The 18,736-nt window shown below is 38.1% G+C and overlaps 1 protein-coding gene across 4 annotated transcripts; it reads left to right on the top strand.

Annotated features, from left to right (window-relative positions):
* The first annotated feature begins 1,515 nt into the window (after positions 1-1,515).
* Positions 1,516-18,228, top strand: RPA2 (replication protein A2). Of its 4 annotated transcripts, XM_036914956.2 has the most exons (10): positions 1,540-1,645; positions 1,720-1,851; positions 2,068-2,174; positions 7,159-7,260; positions 7,386-7,499; positions 10,721-10,795; positions 11,495-11,611; positions 15,655-15,762; positions 16,231-16,325; positions 17,533-18,228. In XM_036914956.2, the coding sequence occupies exons 2-10, from the start codon at positions 1,842-1,844 to the stop codon at positions 17,615-17,617; spliced, it is 813 nt and encodes a 270-aa protein (XP_036770851.1). In that variant the 5' UTR covers positions 1,540-1,645; positions 1,720-1,841; the 3' UTR covers positions 17,618-18,228. The 4 variants fall into 4 exon arrangements, with proteins under 4 accessions (XP_036770850.1, XP_036770851.1, XP_036770853.1 ...); XM_036914955.2 differs by lacking the exon at positions 1,720-1,851 and having other exon boundaries at positions 1,516-1,645; XM_036914957.2 differs by lacking the exon at positions 1,540-1,645 and having other exon boundaries at positions 1,676-1,851.
* The last annotated feature ends 508 nt before the right edge of the window (positions 18,229-18,736 follow it).

Below are 18,736 nucleotides of genomic sequence, written 5' to 3'. Positions count from 1 at the left end.
ATGCTCTTATCAACTATGTAAGTTTCAATCACTTTAGGCTTAATATAGTATTGTCATTGTGGTATGCTCAGGTTTTTTGTTCTTGGCTGTATCTTGTTTATTCCTTAGTGGTGACTTGGAGGCTTACAGAATTTACACAGATAAGTGGTGGCACACAAGAAACATCTGGCCCACAGAGGTCTTTTTTTTGGCCTATATAGTGCTTTTAAATATTTTAATATACTTAAAACATTTAGAATTTTTCACACAAAAATCCAAATTTCTGGCCTCTGCTAAGAAAAATTTAAAAATCTAGATGACCTGGCAACACTGTGCCCATATTTTTTTTGGTGGGGTGGGTGGGAGGGTTGCCATTTTATTTTATTTATTTATTTTTATTTATTAAGGTATTGATATACACTCTTATGAAGGTTTCACACGAAAAACATTGTGGTCACTACATCCACCCATATTATCAAGTCCCCCACACACACTCCATTGCAGTCACCGTCCATCAGCGTAGTAAGATTGTGCCCATATGCTTTATGTCAGTTGCTAGTTACCATTATGCTTGTGTGGTGTGGTTGTTTTTTACTGTGGAAAAATAAGTAAATTTTTCCCTCTGTTATCCAACCCACTGCTTTTACAGTTTTCCTGCCTGACCCCAGTTGTCACTTGAGTTTGTGACCCAGTTCTAGGATGTTCAAGAAGGTATAGTAAATTCCTCGGCTTGAATGCAGACAACTTAGTCTCTCTGCCTCAGCTTCCTCTGCTGTAAAATCCAGACAGAGTACTCACCTAACTCACAGGATTGAGTCAATAAACATAAAATACTTAAGACAGTGCCTGAAGTTTCAGAAAAAGAAAATAAAATGGCCCAGAAGCCCAGGGGCCATGTCTATCTTATTTACCATTGAAATCCAGTGGCCAGCACGGGGCTTGAAACAAGAGGCACCGATAAATCTTTTTATAAAGGGGGCGGTAATAAGGGCATCTAACTATCTAGAGAGATTTACAGCAAAGTGACTGACGTGTTCCACTGTACAGGAAGGGCACAAACGTTACACGAAGAATTGTTTAAACATCTGAGGATGCTGAGCTGAATTAGACTGGGTGGGGGCCAGTTGTGGAGGGAGGCGGTTGTGGAGTTCGGTGCGCAATCCTCAGACCATCCTGGGGAAGAGAGTGTAGGTTTCTTACAACCTCACTGGGGAAAAACGGGACAAGGAGACGGCGATACAGTAGAACTTGGCTCTTTATACAGAAGAGCAAGCTATGTCGCGAGGTGGGGTGAAGTTACTACGTTGTTTCCCAGGTGCGCAAATACCGCGAGACAAACCAAAGCAGAAATTCTAATGGAGCGAATTAACTTAAGGCGTCGTGTGATTGGTGAGACTTTGGCGGGAACAGGAGGACGCCAAAACAAAGGAAGTGATGTAAGGTGTCGCCCACTTGCCTGAAGGTGAGGGAATTACGCGTGCTGAGCTACGAGAGTATTATTTTGATTGGTTGTTTTTCTTGAGACACCGCCCTATCAGAATCTCGCCGCTCCGTGCTTCCGGTAGGACTGTTTTGCCCTTTGTAAAGATGGCCGAAGAGGCTTCCGACCCTAGTGAGAGCAGAGCGCGAGTTTTCAGGAGTATGGCGCGAGAAGACGAGGAAAAGCGTAAGATTCGTGGGTATTGATTGGTTGAAGCGAGAAGCGTTCTGGGCGCTTATTGGCTCCGTCCTTCGCGGCAGGAGTTTGTGGCTCCAGCGGAAAGTAGACAGAGCACTGCAGTCGCAACAGGCTTCTGAGGTGTTCCGAGAGCCCAGCGGACTGCCACCGTCTGGGCCTCGTTCCTGCGGAAATCGTGACCAAGATGTGGAACAGTACTGATGAGTCGGGCGGAGGAGGATGGGAGTGGCAAGGAATATAGCAAGAGGGTGGGGGTGCGAGTGGCGGGAGTGGGGGAGGGGCCGGAGGCGGGGGCGTGTGGGGGCCGGGGAAGGGGGCGTCAGTGTTAGGGGATGAAGTCTAAGGGTACCTGTGGGTATTTCAGAAGCTTGGAAAGCAGTACAGGTCTTGAAACTGTTGTTTAAAACCAGGCGGATTTGAAAGCTATGGCGGCTCTGCCTTTGGCGGAGCGGGCGGCTATACACAGTCTCCTGGGGGCTTTGGATCGCCGACACCTTCTCAGGCTGAAAGGAAATCAGTAAGCTGAAAGTGTTTCGTTTCATTTTACCCTATTTTGAAGCTCCTAAATTAAGAGAGAAAATTCTTGCTGGCAAGGGTGTTAAGCATGAACTGAATCGGTAATTATCAATTGTTATCTTAACTGAACCTTAAAATTAACTAATGTAAGTTTGAAAGATGAAATTTCTCGTAATTTTGCACCCACTGTTTCCTTGGCTTTGTTTTGCAGTTTATCAGTATAGCTAATGAGTCATTGTGGAAAAACTGAACTTGTATTAATAGCCTATTTTACATTCTTCGTGTGTTCAAAGTTTTTGTTTAATTGACACAAAGCGTGGGAAGAGCACGGTCTTGGAAGTCAAGCAGATCTGTGTTCTGCTGTTGCACTGACACTGCTTGACAGGGTAACATTGCGCAGATACCTTAACCTTTTTGAGAGTCAGCTTTGCACCTAGTAAATGGTTGTTAGACTTATGTATGAAGTGCCTGCCCTATAGTTGCTTTCAATAAACGGTCCCAGGTATTTTTATTAAAAAGAACATGAACATTGAAGCCAGGATAGATAATGTCCAGAATCAACTTTGCATTTTAACTGGCTGTGTGGCTTTAGTGAAGCAGCTTGAACCCTATGGCCCTTGGTTTTTCTCCTCTGATAATGATACTAGTAGTACTCATATCAGAGAGTGGTTCTGAGAATTGATAAAGTGATGTATAGGAAAATGATCTGTATAAAGTATAAAGCTGCCCAAATGCTTGTTATTTGCTCTTTCAGAAATGAGTTTGCATTTAACAACGCCTGTTGATTTCATCCTTTAAATGCAGGGTTGATTTGGCCTCTCCAGGTGTCATTCAGATGTGGTGGTAAAATACAGTAGTAGCAAGTTCTTTGTGTACAGATTGATAAATTTTTACCTAAACTGTTAATCCAGGGATGTGAGTATTGGAAGGAATTCATTGATAATTCCCATACATTTGGACATTGCTTTATGTTTTTCATATAATCTCATAAGATACTGTTTATTCCATTGTAAAACAGGCTCAGGAAGATTAAGGGACCGCCGAGGCTTACATAGCTAGGAAGTAACTGGAACTAGATAGTATACACATGATGCTGAACAAATCCAGAACCTGTGAGCAACTGCTTCTCTCTATAGTAGTTTTTTTTTTCCCACGAATACCAGAGGGGACTCAAGCACTTACCTTCCCTGAGGCTTTGAAGGAGAACACAAAAGATAAATAATTGGTTACCTTTTATCCCGAAGCTTAACAATTTCTCTTCATTCCACTTGGTAGAATTTTTATCTCGGGATCTCTAGTTTAGGCTGTTTGTTTATTAAGACAGCTTTTCAGAGAACAATGATGCTTATAAGCTGGAGACTTAAACCCAGGTCTTTTTGTTTTTAAATCTATTGCCTTTTCCACAGTAAATTACATAAACACCCCATCTAGAATGTTTCCCATCTACTATAAACCTGTTATGTTTTGTTGAACCATGTGAAATTTCCAGTAGTGACCATTTTTTACCTGTAAAAATGATAGTTTTATATAGTACTGTCAAAGCAGCCTTGGTTTATAGTCAGCTAAAAAGTTATTTTTTTCTAAACTAAATATACTTGTGCTGGTACACTCTGAATCTCTTTGTAACCAGGAACTCTTTGCAGTCAGTCTGGCACATAATAGGTGCTATTAAAAAACAAGTGTCTGAGATTTAGATGAGTTTGAAGGTAGTACATCTCAGTCTTACCCATCTATAACCTGTTTGCCTGAGGGATAATAATATTTATTGACTACATACAACATGTAGAGATGGGCAGTAACATTTTTATATACATTATATGTTTCATTTATAATTCCAAAGCTAGATATTCTCATTTTACAGAAGAGGTGGTGCTGTATCCAGGACTGTGGGACTGGGATTTGAACACAAGTTCATTGGATGGACTGTGTGGCCCCAAAGCCCATGTTCTTACTCCTGTTACCATAGTGGTTCTTAGTTTTTTTATGCTGAAAATACAATGAAAATCTCACTTCTGATAGGCGAAAACAGAATATATGGTAGATAATGAGAGCTGGGACCCTAACACATTTTAAATCTATAAATACTGAAAAGCATTTAACTTCATCTGTTATATACATAAAGTAAAATTGAAAACATGGCTAATTCCTTCATATCCTCTTTGAGAGTTATTGCAGACATAAACTGTGAGGAACAATAGCTGACATATTAATTGTTAACATTATTGAGTGCTTACTGTGTGCCAGGTAGTATTCTAGGTACTTCATATTATTTAATTTTCATGATTTTATGCTTATTTTACAGATGAGGGAACTGAGGTACAGATGAGTTGAGAAACATGACCAAGAGCTCACAGTTCCTGAGTGGCAGAGCCATAATCTGTCGCAGCCCACTGCTGCTGTGTGACATATGCTGGTGGTTGGCTGGGCTTGCTTTGTACCACCTGGCAATAACGTTCTAAATTGTGCTTCAGCAAAGTGAAATGTTGCTAGTGTCATGGAACATCCAGGCACAGTGATGACTGATAAATCCATGAAGGCCAAAAATCTATTATGTCCTCTGTTATGTGTAGTACAGCTGTTGGGTTACTTCCTCTTGATTCCTGACAAGAACAACTCTAATCTGTAGTTCACTATACAGTTTCTGCCTTGTACATTCCCTCTGTGAGTTTGTGGGAGTGCATCTTTGTCCTCAACCTGTATTGCCCATTTCTTTGCCACTGTCTTTTCACTGTCAAAATTTTCAACCTTCATAGTCCAGCCCAAATGCTACCTCTTTTCCAGAGTCCCAGTAAATGCTTCTGAGCTCCCACATAGTGCATCTCATTCTATGGTGTACCAAGACCAGATGTGTTGTTTATATTTGTTAGTCCCTTAGATTATGAGTGTATTGAGTGCAAACCCTGTTTCATCTTTCTCATCTTTGTCACCCAGACAACCCCAGCCAGTGGTAGGCACAATGAGAGTTTACACTGTTGTTGGGCTACTTTAGGATGTGACTGAAGTGTCCTTATTAGATGCTCTTAAGCCCATTGCATCCGGTCCATCCCTTAAGATGTCCTCTGTAGTGAAGTCCTTATCTCATTTTCCCCAGGACTTTCATCCAATGGTCAGAACATCTGTCCTAAAGGAAGCTATACCTCTTAACTTTTTGTTGTATTTTATCACAAAACTTAGAGCAACCCCAGGGTTCTGTCTCCAGTGGCCATTTCAAACCCTTCCCAGATAATGTCTCATCTCACTGGTGACCTGAACAGCCAGCTCCAGCTTGTCTTCATCCTGAAACAGGAGTTTGAGGTCTGTTTCAGAAGTAGGTCATCCTTCTCATGCTATTCTCCCTCTGGTCTTCTCATTTTGTTGAATCCCTAGTACAATACAAACTTAACCTATTCATCAGGAACTTTGGAGTCAGTCAGGTCTGGGTTTGAATTCCCAAATGTGACATTTGTTAGCCATAAGACCTTGGTTTCCATCTCTGTGAAGCTAGGATGATGAGGTTCCTCTTTAAGATTCAAAATTATGTGTAAAATGCTTGCCACATAGCAGGAGTTAAATAAGTGGTAATTCTTTTTTTTTTTTTACTGAAGTATGTATAATGAAATGTACAGATTTTAGTGTACAGCTTGATGAATTTTGATATCTGTATACCTTCATGTAACCATCACCCAGATAAAGATAGCAAACAAACATTCTCACTAAGTTTTCCCCCTTCATCTATTTCACCCATTCCTTCCTATCCCACCCTGTGGCACCACCACTCTGTTCTTGGCTTATGGGTCTATTTCTATTTTGTCTGACTGATTCATTTTGTATTTTAGATTCCACTTATAAGTAAAACTACATGGTATTTGTCTAACTTATTTCACTTAACCATAATACCCTCTAGGTCCACCCATGCTGTCATGAATGGCAAGGTTTTGTTCTTTTTTTTATGGATGAGTAATAGTCCATTGTATATATGTACCATATCTCCATCCATTAACCTATCAGTGGACACTTAGGTTGTTTCCACACTTTGGCTATTGTAAATAATGCCACAGTAAACACAGGGGTGCCGGTATCTTTTCAAATTAGTGATGATGTTTTCTTTGGTTAAATTCCCAGAAGTGGAATTACTGGGTCCTATGGTATATCTATTTTCAGTTTTTTTGAGGAACCTCCATACTGCTTTCCATAGTGGCTACACCAGTTTGCATTCCCACCAACAGTGTATGAAGTTCTCTTTCCTCCACATCCTCACCAACACTTGTTTCTTGCCTTGTTGGTATTAGTCACTCTCACTGATACCTCATTGTGGTTTGATTTGCATTCCCTGATGTATGGTGATGTTGAGCATTTTCACATGTCTGTTGGACATTAGTCTTTAGGAAAGTGTCTATTCAGGTCCACTGCCCATTTTTTAATTGGACTATTTGTTTTTTAGTGTTGAGTTCTTTATATATAATTTTGAAAATTAGCCCTTATTATATATATCATATATTCTCCCATTCAGTTGGTTGCCTTTTCATTTTGTTAATGGTTTCCTGTGCTGTGCAAAAGCTTTTTAGTTTGATCTAGTCCCACTTCTTTATTGATGCTTTTGTTTCCCTTGCCGGGGGAGACATATCCAGAAAAAAAATTACTAATGCCAGTGTCTTAAGAGTTTGCTGCCTGTTTTCTTCTAGGAATATTATGGTTTCAGGTCTTATATTTAGGTCTTTAATCCATTTTGAGTTTATTTTTATGTATGGTTTAAGATGATCTGGTTTCCTTTTTTTGCATGTAGCTGTCCAGTTTTCCCATTACCACTTATTGAAGAAACTATTTTTTCCCCATTGTACATTCTTGTGTCCTTTGTCATATACTAATATAAGCATGGGTTTATTTGTAGGTCTACTTTTGTGCCAGTATAAAACTACTTTGATTACTTTAGCTTTGTTCTTACTCAGCGTTACACTGGGCCGGTTATTATTTTCTTAATGGAATTTTTTCATACTTTTTCTTTTCAGAGAGCCCGAGCCCAGCACATTGTACCCTGTACCATATCTCAGCTGCTTTCTGCCACTCTGGTTGATGAAGTGTTCAAAATTGGAAATGTTGAGATTTCACAGGTATATAAAGTAATTTGTGGAAGAATCACTTACGTGAAAAATGAAATAAAACTTAACTTCATCTAAAAATACATAAATGTTGCTTTGGTCTCCAGGAAAATCAAACTTTTCTTCTTCTGATCTAGGTCACTATTGTGGGTATAATCAGACATGCAGAGAAGGCTCCAACCAACATTGTTTACAAAATAGATGACATGACAGCTGCTCCCATGGATGTTCGTCAATGGGTCGACACAGATGTAAGCAATTGTTTTGAATCAGAGTGGGGTTACTTTGGGACTTTGAAGATGATGAACCTCTTTAGTCTTTTTTAAGGTTTTTCTTACTATAAAAATAATACATAAGCAAGACATCAAAGTCAGAAGCCCTAAAATGAAAGGTCAGTAATATTTGATGTCATTAAAGTTTAAAAACTTATAACTTCCCACAGTACTTTAAAGTTAAAAGGCAAGTGATGGGTGGCATTAGAATGGGAACTCTGTGAGAACAAGGATTTTATGTCCCAGCACCTGGAACAGTGCCAGATACATAATGGGCTGTCATTATTTAAATGAGTGGGGAATACTTCTGCAACATATTACATACACTTAAAAATTTTAATTAATAAAAGATATTACAAAGCAAAAACAACTGCATCTTAGAAAAATGAGCAAAGAAGACAGATAAATCATAAAAGATTAAATACAAGCTGCAACAAAAATAGCAAAAGGTTTAATAAACATTAAGATACCATTTTTAACTTACTGTCAAAGAAACAAAGAGTGACATTGTCCACTTGTGAGGGTAGCAGCTACCACAGTGGTGCCTCTAGCACTTAATAAATACTTGTTGAATGATTTGTCATTGTTTGTTTAAGGAAGTGGATATCATCCTACCCTAATGGCATGAATATAAATTGGTTTGACTTTTCTCAAAAATGAGCTGGTGATCAAAGTCATCCATCATAAAAATGTTGACCTAGCACTCCACTGCTAGATTTACATTAAGGAAATCGCTAAAGATGTGTGCTAAGCTTAAGTTGTAAGAATGTTGATCATAGCATTGTTTATAACTAGGAAAAATGAAAAGCAATATCAAAGTGCTAGCAATAGGGTATTATTAAGCCATGGTATAGTTATGAGATACTGCAAATGATGTAGAAATGGATGTACTGTCACAGTGTTTAACATAAAGTGTTGAGAGGAAAAGAGCTTGTTACAAGATAGTATGCATGGTATGACCCCATTTTTGCAAAGCAACATGTACATGAGTCTAAATCAACATGGAGAAAACACACTGAGATAAAATACAGGTATTTTATCCTATTTTTTAATTAGTCAGAAGGCCTCTTTGCTTTTTATGTTTTTAAAATTCATTATAAAAAATTCAGGTAAAAAACACTTATTTTCACTTCAAAAACCATAAGCCATCTGTGGAGAAATGACTGGGTAGTTATATATTCTTTACTTTTTGCTTCTCAGAAAAATACAGAATAATCCATCCAACAATTATTGGGGTACCAATTCCAAACCAGATTGTGCTTTGTTCTATGTATACAAAGAATGAAAAAGAGACAGTTCTTGCCATCAAGTGGATAGATGGGGACGTAGATACTACAGATGCCTAATACTACATGCTCATACCCAATAAACCATGCTTACATATAAATCATCGCAAAAGCACTTAAAATTCCACATCCTGGAGATGACTGTTACAACACGTTTTGGTAAATAGCCTTTCAGACATTTCTGCATATCAGTACATATAGTTGTATACCATTTTACATAAAGGATGATATGATGTGTAACTATTCTATAATCTTCTCTTTCCACTCATCTGTGTTGTGGATCTGATTTCTTAATGTCAATAAATATAGATTTACATAATCATTTTCAGTGACTGCCTATTTCATAAAGATGTATCATCCCTTACTTAACAGTAGACCCATAAGGGAACATTTAGTTGTTTTAAAATCATTTGTTATAATAGACAATGCCCCAGGAGGGTCTGTGTATATCTCCTCATGATTATGAGGTAATCTTCTTCAGATGAATCTTAAAACTAAGTTTTCTAGTTTTAAATACACATTTTATGTGTTTTACTTTCTTATATTTACATTTTTGCATTTTCTTATTGCCTTCTATAAAGCTAACCAATTTATGCCTCATTAGTGTGTAAATGACCAGTTATGCCCTTTCGTACAGTGAGTTTTATTAATCTTAAATATGTATGAATTTTTAAAATAGTCTTGTCAGTGAGAATTTTCTTATTTTTTTATTTGTATTTCTTTGGCTTTAGTGAGGTTGCTTTTTATTTTTACTATATTTATATATTTATTTATGGGGTTTTTTGTAAATTGTCTCTTTAAGTCCTTTAATTCCACATTCCCACCCAGTTCACCACACATACATGTTTGTTTATTTTTATTTGTAAGAGCTTGAAAATATCAACTTGTTATCATAAGTACACAAGTTCTGTAGTTTGTCTTTTTCTTTGAAAAGCTCCTAGTCTCAATTATTTTTTAATTGTTAATGTTCTATTATTTCTGTGGCTTCTTCCTTTTTTTTTTTTTTTGTTACGTTTAATTAAGTCTTTGCTCAATTTGGAATATATTTTAGTAAAAGAAGAGAAATATGTGTCTAGCTTATTTTTTCCAAGTTGTTTTGAAATGTTCTGTATGGGAATATGAAGTTTTATCTGTGGTATAGAATCTGTTACATAAAATAGATGCAGTGAATGCAAAAAAATGTTGATTTCTAGGTGATGGGATTTGGAATTTTTAAAATTTTGAGATACATATATTTTCTAGTTTTTTATAACCAGAAAAGAACTTTAAGACTTGGCTTATATATTTTTCTTATAAATAATATGTACGTATTTTAGAAAACTCAAAAATAATAAAATCATTTTTACTTAGCCCAGTTAACCATTGCTAACATTTTAGTGTGTATTTTCCCCCACATGGAAAATCAGCTTTTCCCATGGGTGACAACTGGTCTTCCCAGAAAATAAACAGAATTCTATACTGTCATTTGTGATGGTGTGAAGTATACCATTTATATGAATGTGTACCTGTTCTTGGATATTTAGGTTATTTAAAATTTTTAGTATGATAAACTATATCATATGAATATTCTTAAAGCTAAGTCTTAATGCACATTATGTTCTTATTTAAATCCTAATAGTAGAATTGCTGTGCTGAAACATGTCCACCAGAGAGTTGAGTGCCTAAGAACATTGAATGAGAGTTGTGCATTACATAGAACTTTGGAACTGGAAATGGCTTCTTGAGATATTTTTATTCTAATTCCTGATTTTATAAAAAGGGTACATTCTAAAAGAGCAAACTAGTTGGTGACACCATATTAGGATCCTTTCCTCTCTTTATAACTCTTTCTGTACATAATTTAGAAATTTTAATGAGGCTTTCATTAGTATCACTGAAACCTTAGTGATGATATATTTGTATTTTATCTTTTAGGATGCCAGTGGTGAAAACACAGTGGTTCCTCCAGAAACATATGTTAAAGTGGCTGGCCATCTGAGATCTTTTCAGGTAAAGTAAGAAAAAGATGACAGTTCAAATATACTTTCATGATCCAATTTTTGAATTCATGCCTGAGTTGAGTATATAACTGTGTCTCCATGTTTAACAGGAGTTATATTGAAAGTTATTTCATTATGCTCTTCTTCAAAAGGAAATAACAGATTTTTACCTTAATGTAAAACAGTGGTAGAGGAAGAACAAAATCTCCACCTACAATTGCTCTCTGTGGCATTTATTAGGTATTGAAAGGAGGATACTGGATTCAGAGTCAAGAGACTAGACTTTTTTTTTAAATATATCATTGATATATAATCTTATGAAGGTTTCACATGAGCAACATTGTGGTTTCAACATTCATCCATAGTATCAAGTCCCCCCTCACCCCATCGCAGTCACTGTCCCTCAGCGTAGTAAGATGCTATAGAGTCACTACTTGTCTTCTCTGTGCTGTACTGCCTTCCCCGTGACCCGCCTATATCATGTAGACTCTGGTTATTTAACCTTGGGCAAGTCATTGAATCTCTGAGCTAGTTTTATTTTTTTCCTCCCATTATTAACTATATTTAGATAAACTTTGAGTTAAAAATTTAAGTATATAGCACATTGTTTTCCATATTGGCAGAATATAACCAAGAAAAGAGCCACAGTGTTTTTTACCTGAAATGGATTTGAATGTGCTCATTCACATTTTTCTCTTTATTTTAATAGAATAAAAAAAGCCTGGTAGCCTTTAAGATCATGCCCCTGGAGGATATGAATGAGTTCACCACACATATTCTGGAAGTAGTCAATGCACACATGGTACTAAGCAAATCTAACAGCCAGGTGAGCAGCTTCATTCTCATAGTTTTTTCTCTTTGAAAGAACATAGATAGCTTCTGTTCTCTAGCTTTGATTTCCTTGGCATTTTGAAGGTTGAGCCAGGAGAAAGGCATCACTCGGTCCTCAGAACATTATTTTCTTCATAAGTTTTGCCATGTTATTTTATTTCAAATAAAGCACTCCTGTTTCTTTTTAGAATTATAACTTCATTATATTATATAAATATAGACACATAATTATAGACTGAGCTCTTAGCTCCAGGATTATATTCAGAGAAAACCTCAATTAGGACAGCATTTTACTGTTTTCCTTCCAAACTTTTGGTTAAATAGGAAATTTATGCACTATTATTTTGTCCCTGAAATTATGTCTCTTGCTTTATATTGAAATGTTTCTGTGTTATTTTCTGTTGTATGAATTGTTTGGCAAGGTCATCTAGGACCACACGAAGGCTTTGTTGATTCTTGTGTTAGAATGTCCATACATGACTCTGGCAGAAAGGTGGAGGATTAGTTGCAGTAGAAATGACTAGATAACAGATGAGCCATTAAGAATGCTATTGGCCTATTTGGTGCCAAGCATTTTGTTAAGCACAAACAAGTTCATTTATTCCTTTATTTGAGAAATATTTATTGAGCCTAGGCTCAATTCTCTAGGCTCTTAGAATACAACAGTGCAAAAAGTAAACTGCTGTCAAACATTCTTGAGAAAAACAGGCAATAAACAAGAAAACAGATACATAATTTTAGGTAGTTGTAGGTGCTGTAAAGTAAAATATAAGTACAGTAGGAAAAGAAAGTGATGGAGGGAATAAGAATGGTATGATTTTAGATAGGGAAAGAACATTCTGAGCAAAGGGAATAGAAAGTCAGAAGTCATGAGGCTAGAACAAGTTTGGCACATCTGAGGCCAGCAAGAAGGCCAAAGGGAAGCAAATGACAGGAAAGCAGTAGAGTAATGTAGGCAAGGAGGAAGCACTCAGATCATGAAGGGCTTTGTAAGCCATAATAAAGATTACTTCATTAATTAAAATAAACTTTTTAGAAGGTTTTGGCTAGGGGGTTAATGTCTGATTGATTTACCTTTTAAAAAGCTCACTGACGCCTCAGATACGGAGAATAGACTGTGAAGCACCAAGAACAGCAACGGAAGTAACTCAGGGGAACAGCAGCAGCTGGGATAAGAAGTGGTTGGATTCCAATATATTTTGAAGGTAGAGTTGACAGGAGTTACGTAGGTTAGATAATAGGATATAAAGAAAAGGAAGGATTCAAACATGACTCCTAAGTTGGTGCTTGAGTGACTAGATGAAGGTGGCAGGCTTGGAGGGTAAATCCAGAGATCTGGTTTAGACCTACCAAGTTATGAGATGTCAGTTAGGAACCCAAGTGGAGAACAGAACAGAGAGTTGAATATATAAAGTAGGACTCAAGGGGAGAGGTCAAGGCTACAGATGAAACTTTGAGAGCCATTGTGTAGGTGACATTTAAAACCTTGAATAGGATGAGAAAACTAGGGAGTTCAGAGGTCGGAGACCTGAGCTCTAGGACACACTAACCTTTAGAAGTCTGGAAGCAGAACAGCAGCCAGTGAAAGTCAAAGAAGTTGCCACTTGGGCAGGAAGACAACCAGGAAATGTGATTTTATAGACTATTCTGAAAGGAGTGTTTTAAGAAGGAGGAAGTGGAGATCAATTGTAGAATGCTGCCTAGAAGTCAAGTAAGATGTGGGAGGTCTGCTGTTGGATTTGGAAACGTGGATCTTCAAGGGGCTTCAGTAAGGATAGGGGGAAGTGAGTTAAAGGGAATGGGGTTGGGTAGAAAGTTTTGGTTATTTATCATTACACTCCACAATACAAGTACATATACATCAAATACTAAAGCATAAAAAGAGTTTTAAAAAGAAAACGGGTGGTTAGAGAGTGGAAACTGGGAGTATAGACAGTTAACATTGAGGAGTAAATAAAGCAGTCCTTTCCTTAAGAGAGTTTGTGTTAAGTATTGGGGGTTCAGGTCACCTAGGAGGTGATAAATGACAGGTGCAGGGCGCCATGGAACCCACACAGAGGGGTTCCTTTTTCTGGTCTGGACATCAAGGTCCCCTGGAGGGGGGATGCCTAAACCAAGTATTAAAAGATGTGTGAAGTGTAGCCACTCAAAGCATGACCTGAGGTCATTTCAGCAGAGGTATCTGGAAGAAATAGCATTCAGTTCAGTATTACTGGGTCATAAAATGTAAGACTTCTGTTTCACCAGCAAGACAATGTGAAGCCATCAAGGGACCGTGATTGATCTTTGTTTTTTTTACTACCTCAAAGCAGTAAGCATTTAATGAAACATTTATTGACTGAATGAATCTCTTGACTGGATGAAAATTCTTCTAGTGAGCTTCCACAGTGCTCTTATATGTGTTATGGGTACTTAACATATTTGATCTTCTTTCATCCTTATCATCCTAGTAGCATAAACATTGACCAGCATGTGCTGTCCACCACGCACTGTGCAAAGATGAAGGGGCTTGTGGGAAGGTGACAGACAGTGTGGTGGCTGCTATGAGAGGGAATGGGCAAAATGCTGTGAGAGCCAAGACCAAAAAGCATGGCTAACTTGGCTTCAGGAATGTCCTGGAAGGCTTTTACAAAGGCAGTGGCAGTTAGGTTGGGCTTTGAAGGATGAAGACTGTTTACCAGGCAGATGAGGAGGGAGGATTCCAGACAAGGAACAACATGAACCAGTCAGAGGCATGTTTATGGATGGCAGGAAGTCCAAGAGCAGCTGAGGAGGAAAGTGTATTGAGAAAGAGTGACCAAGAATGAATTAACAGGTTTTGACAGCTCGGTACAGTAGGTCTTGAATGTCTGGGAGTTCTATACTATTTTCACAGGCAGGGGGAGCCACCGGAAAGCTTTTAAGCAGAGCAGTGACATGCTCAGAAGTTAACGGCTTGGTAGCAATGAGGAGGGTGGTTTGGAGTAGGTGAGATGAGCAGCTGAGGCACTAGGCTGGGCAGGAGACCAGGGGTGATGAGGATTGACTTGAGCTACTCTGAAGATTGTGTCACTACTCTGTGGTGATAGATTATGGAGAGTGAGTGAGTGGAGAATCACAGATGACTAAAGTCTGCAGAAGTGAGTTTGGGTTTACTTATTGAGATGGAATATAGCAGGGCAAGCAGGTATGGGGAAGGAAGTAATTTTATTTGGAGTTCATGAGGTATCTACTGGATGGAAGCATTCAGTAGATAGCTGGGAACAAAGATTTGTGGCCGAGGAAGAGGTCTGGGATGAAATCCTGGGGGATCTATCAGCCTTATGAGGACAGGAGAAAAGGCTAATAAGGGATACTGAGGAGGTAAGGTTTGAGAGGTAAGTGGAGAACCAGAAGAACTTGGTATCAAGAAGCCTAGGGAGGGGTACATTTCAAGAGAAGTGCGATCAGCAGTGTCTGTTTCTGCAGCGTCAGGTGTTACAAGGCCCAAAAGAGACTGTTGGGTATGTTAGTTGAAAAGTCATTGGTGACAATAGTGAGAATAGTTTCAGAGGTTTATTTGGGGAAAATGCAAATAGTGCTGGGTTGAGTGACTAGGGAGAAAGGAAATGAATACAGTGATTATGGGGTTTTTTTTTAATTTGGTGTTAAAAAGAGGAGGATGGGAACTGCTTCCTTTTCTCTTGGGGTAATGCTTTGTGCCTACCTGATACTCAGTAAATGCTTGAGTGCTGAAGCACCCAGCATAGAGACCATCGTAGCAGATCTCCAGGTCGTTTTCTTCTCAGTGCTGGGTTTCCTGTGGCTCCTCTCTCATTACAACGAAAGGACCCAAGAGGTACCTTTCTCTCTGATAATAATGTGCTTCAGAGGATTACTTTACCTTCCTCTTAAATACTCACTAGATAATAGCTATCCCTTCCACTGTAAGCAGCTGTTATTGGGGAGACGACTGCTTAAATTATTTTTCATAAGCTGCTTATTAACAAGCTATTTAAAATGGCAAAGACTGTGTTTAAATTGGTGAATTTTCTAATGTGAATTTGTGTTTTAATTCAGCCCTCAGCAGGGAGAGCATCTATCAGCAACCCAGGAATGGGTGAAGCAGGGAACTTTGGTGGGAATAACTTTGTGCCAACAAATGGCCTCACTGTGGCCCAAAACCAGGTAAACACTGAGTGGTTTCAGAAATGCAAAACACAGAAAACACAGACAGCTCTAAATCTGTTACTTCCTTAATAATTCTAATGCTAAATTCCTGACTCCTTTCTTTATTCTAAAGGGACTCATGGGAACTGATTCAAAGTATACCCGACCCCTGCATAGTTGAAAATCCACATAGAACTTTTGACTCCCCCAAAACTTAACTACTAATAGCCTACTGTTGACCAGAAGCCTCAGTGATAACAAACAGTCAGTAACACACATTTTGTTATATGCGTTATGTACTGTATTCGTAAAATAAAGTTAGCTAGAGGAAGGAAAATTTTTGTCAAATTAATTGTAAATCTCCAAAAAAATTTTTCTGATATAATTATTGGAAAAAACCTGCATATAAGTGGACCCACTCAGTTCAAACCAGTGTTGTTCAAGAGTCAGCTGTAGTTGCTGAAACCTGCTAATTTGAATCTTCAGGTGCTGAATTTGATTAAGGCTTGCCCAAGACCTGAAGGATTAAACTTTCAAGATCTCAAGAACCAGCTCCAACACATGACTGTAGCCTCGATAAAGTGAGTATTGGTTTCCATCAGGGCTCCAGTTTTACTCTTTTCACCTCATCAGGTTTTCCTGGTAATGAAAATTGAGTTAAAAAAAAAAAAAAAGAGTATCTATTGACTGCAACCTATTGACAAAAGGGAAGTTGTTCAGTCATTAAAAAATAGGAAAAGGACTCACGAAGATGGTGCTGCCTGTTAACATGATTCATTCATGTGTTCATTCAACAAATAATAAATCCTATTATGTGTGGGATATAATTTTGAGCAAAAATTGACCAGATAAATATTATATACCAACTGTATCCCAATTTTGACCAGGTAATCTTTATGGTCTTGATTTAATCTGGAGGAGTAGGGTTCTTAGCTCCTGGTCCTTAGATGTACAGTCCCATTGGCATTACTGTCCCCACTGTGGAGGTGTGTGCATCGGGCAGTTTGGGCCTGAAGCCATTAGGTCTTCCAACATCTTTGTCCTGATTTCCGTGTCAGGCAAGGAGCTTCTTGATTCCAGTGAACTAATTAAGCAACTAAATGCTTGTCAGAGTTACTTGGTCTTATAAGTCGTTGATATTCTAGGCCTATGTAGAAGAGAAACACCCAGTATAATTCCATTTACAGTCCTGTAAAATGAGGATATTGGTTCCTCTCAGAGTTACCATGACGGTAAGGTGCAGAATCCCTGTAATGTAATAGGTGCTCCATAAATTATTACTGTTATTAAATGTGTTACTGACACTGTTCCTGAAGGCCTTGGAGGGTTTGAAGGTGTCATAACCATTTCTGGAAAAACCTTTCCTTTAGTTCCTGCAGCTTTACTTCCCAGAGCGGGAGCTATAAGAGCAGGTGAGTGGGGAGGGGACTTTTAAATATAGCTGTTTCTGGGAGATTTTATGTGTAAGCTGGACTACAGCTTTAGGTTCTTGTTTTTGTTATTTAAGTTAAACCATATTTTCTTGCCTTTACACATTTTGAGAGAGGGATCCATAGTAGTCCTAGTAGCCATTTTCTCCATGGAGTACCCCAGTTTTGCAATTTTATTGGAATTCCTCCCTGCTAGAGCCTTCTGAGAACAAAATGGCTATAAATTCTTAGCTAAGATAGAAAGTGGGGAGGTGAATGAAGTTTATTGTGTTTGGCCATACCCAAAAGGCAGCCTCCGAATTTCCCCTGCATTGGTTTGAAAATGAGCTTTTTCCTGTCTTTCTTTCTTTCTTTCTAGGCAAGCTGTGGATTTTCTCAGCAACGAGGGGCACATCTATTCTACTGTGGATGATGATCATTTTAAATCCACAGATGCAGAATAATTGGATCTAATTGGATACCTGAGATATTTTCCAGCTGGACCTGTTTTCAAAGTCTGTCTCCAGCTGTGTTTACATTTGGCCAGTTCGCTTCTACAAAATAGGTTTCATCTATAAAGGTTCTCATTTGACATCCTTTTGAAACTTACTGTTCTTTAGATAGTTTTTTTTGAAACTCAATTTTGGGTACTTGACAGCCATGTAAACTTGGGCAGAATTTCTTAATGAAGTTAACAGGTAAGGTATTTACAACATCAGGATAGCTGGAGTTGGAAGAGGGATACTACCAAAAGAGTTGGACAGTATTAAATAATGCGGGAGTTTCTATTCCTTACATGTTTCCTGTTGAGAGAAGATGAGCAGGACTAGGGCCTTTCAGCAGGGAGCTAGCTCAGAAACCTGCTGTCCTCTGCCTTTGTTCCCCACTTTGTTATGTTGTGTTTCTTTCAGAATTGCACTTTCCTTCACCTTGTCATGACCACTGCCAAAGTTTTTGTGAACATGAGGTTCTAGAGTGGTGGCCTCATGAAGCAGGAGAGGAAGAAATGTTAATTGTATTTTGTACAAAATAAGTAGATTTGTATGTTTAATAAAATAGTTCTATTATTGCAGAATTTATGAGAATGTTTTTTTCTTTTTAAGCTGGTATAACTACTACACTGTCATCTGAGGCAGTGTGGCATTGCCTAACTCGGATTTAAAATCCTGGCTCTTCCACTTTTTTGTTAGGCTCTTGAGCTGGCTTCATCAGCTCTGAAACCCTCCGTTTCCTCATCTACTAAAAGAAAACAGTATTATTTCCTTACAGTGTTGTGAAAATCGAGTAAACTAACGTTTATGAAGCACTTAGCATTGCCATTAGTAGGAGTTATAAAGTAGACCTTAATCTTGACTCTCTGGCAGTAGTGGTCACGTAACCAAATTGAATAGCTACCATTTGAGCTCAAGATAAGACTCTTAAGGTCTCTGGCTATTTTTAGGCCAACTTAATCAGCTCTATTTCTTGTGATAGAGGAAACTAGTTCAGAAATGTTTTTAACAACTCCGGAAAGTAAGCTACATCTTGAGCAAAATAACTAATTCTGAGATAAGTCAATGAGGTATAACAGGCAAATAAAAATT

Source organism: Manis pentadactyla, chromosome 4 (genome assembly GCF_030020395.1).
Source record: "Manis pentadactyla isolate mManPen7 chromosome 4, mManPen7.hap1, whole genome shotgun sequence".
Lineage (NCBI taxonomy): Eukaryota > Metazoa > Chordata > Mammalia > Pholidota > Manidae > Manis > Manis pentadactyla.
This window is presented reverse-complemented; position numbering and strand designations above follow the sequence as displayed.

Bases quoted from the DNA above. Each gene is read 5' to 3' on its own strand.
- RPA2 (XM_036914955.2), top strand. From the start codon at position 1,567: ATGGCCGAAGAGGCTTCCGACCCTAGTGAGAGCAGAGCGCGAGTTTTC. The intron at 7,261-7,385 runs GTATATAAAGTA...CTTCTGATCTAG, and splicing joins GAAATGTTGAGATTTCACAG to GTCACTATTGTGGGTATAAT. The intron at 7,500-10,720 runs GTAAGCAATTGT...TTTATCTTTTAG, and splicing joins GTCAATGGGTCGACACAGAT to GATGCCAGTGGTGAAAACAC.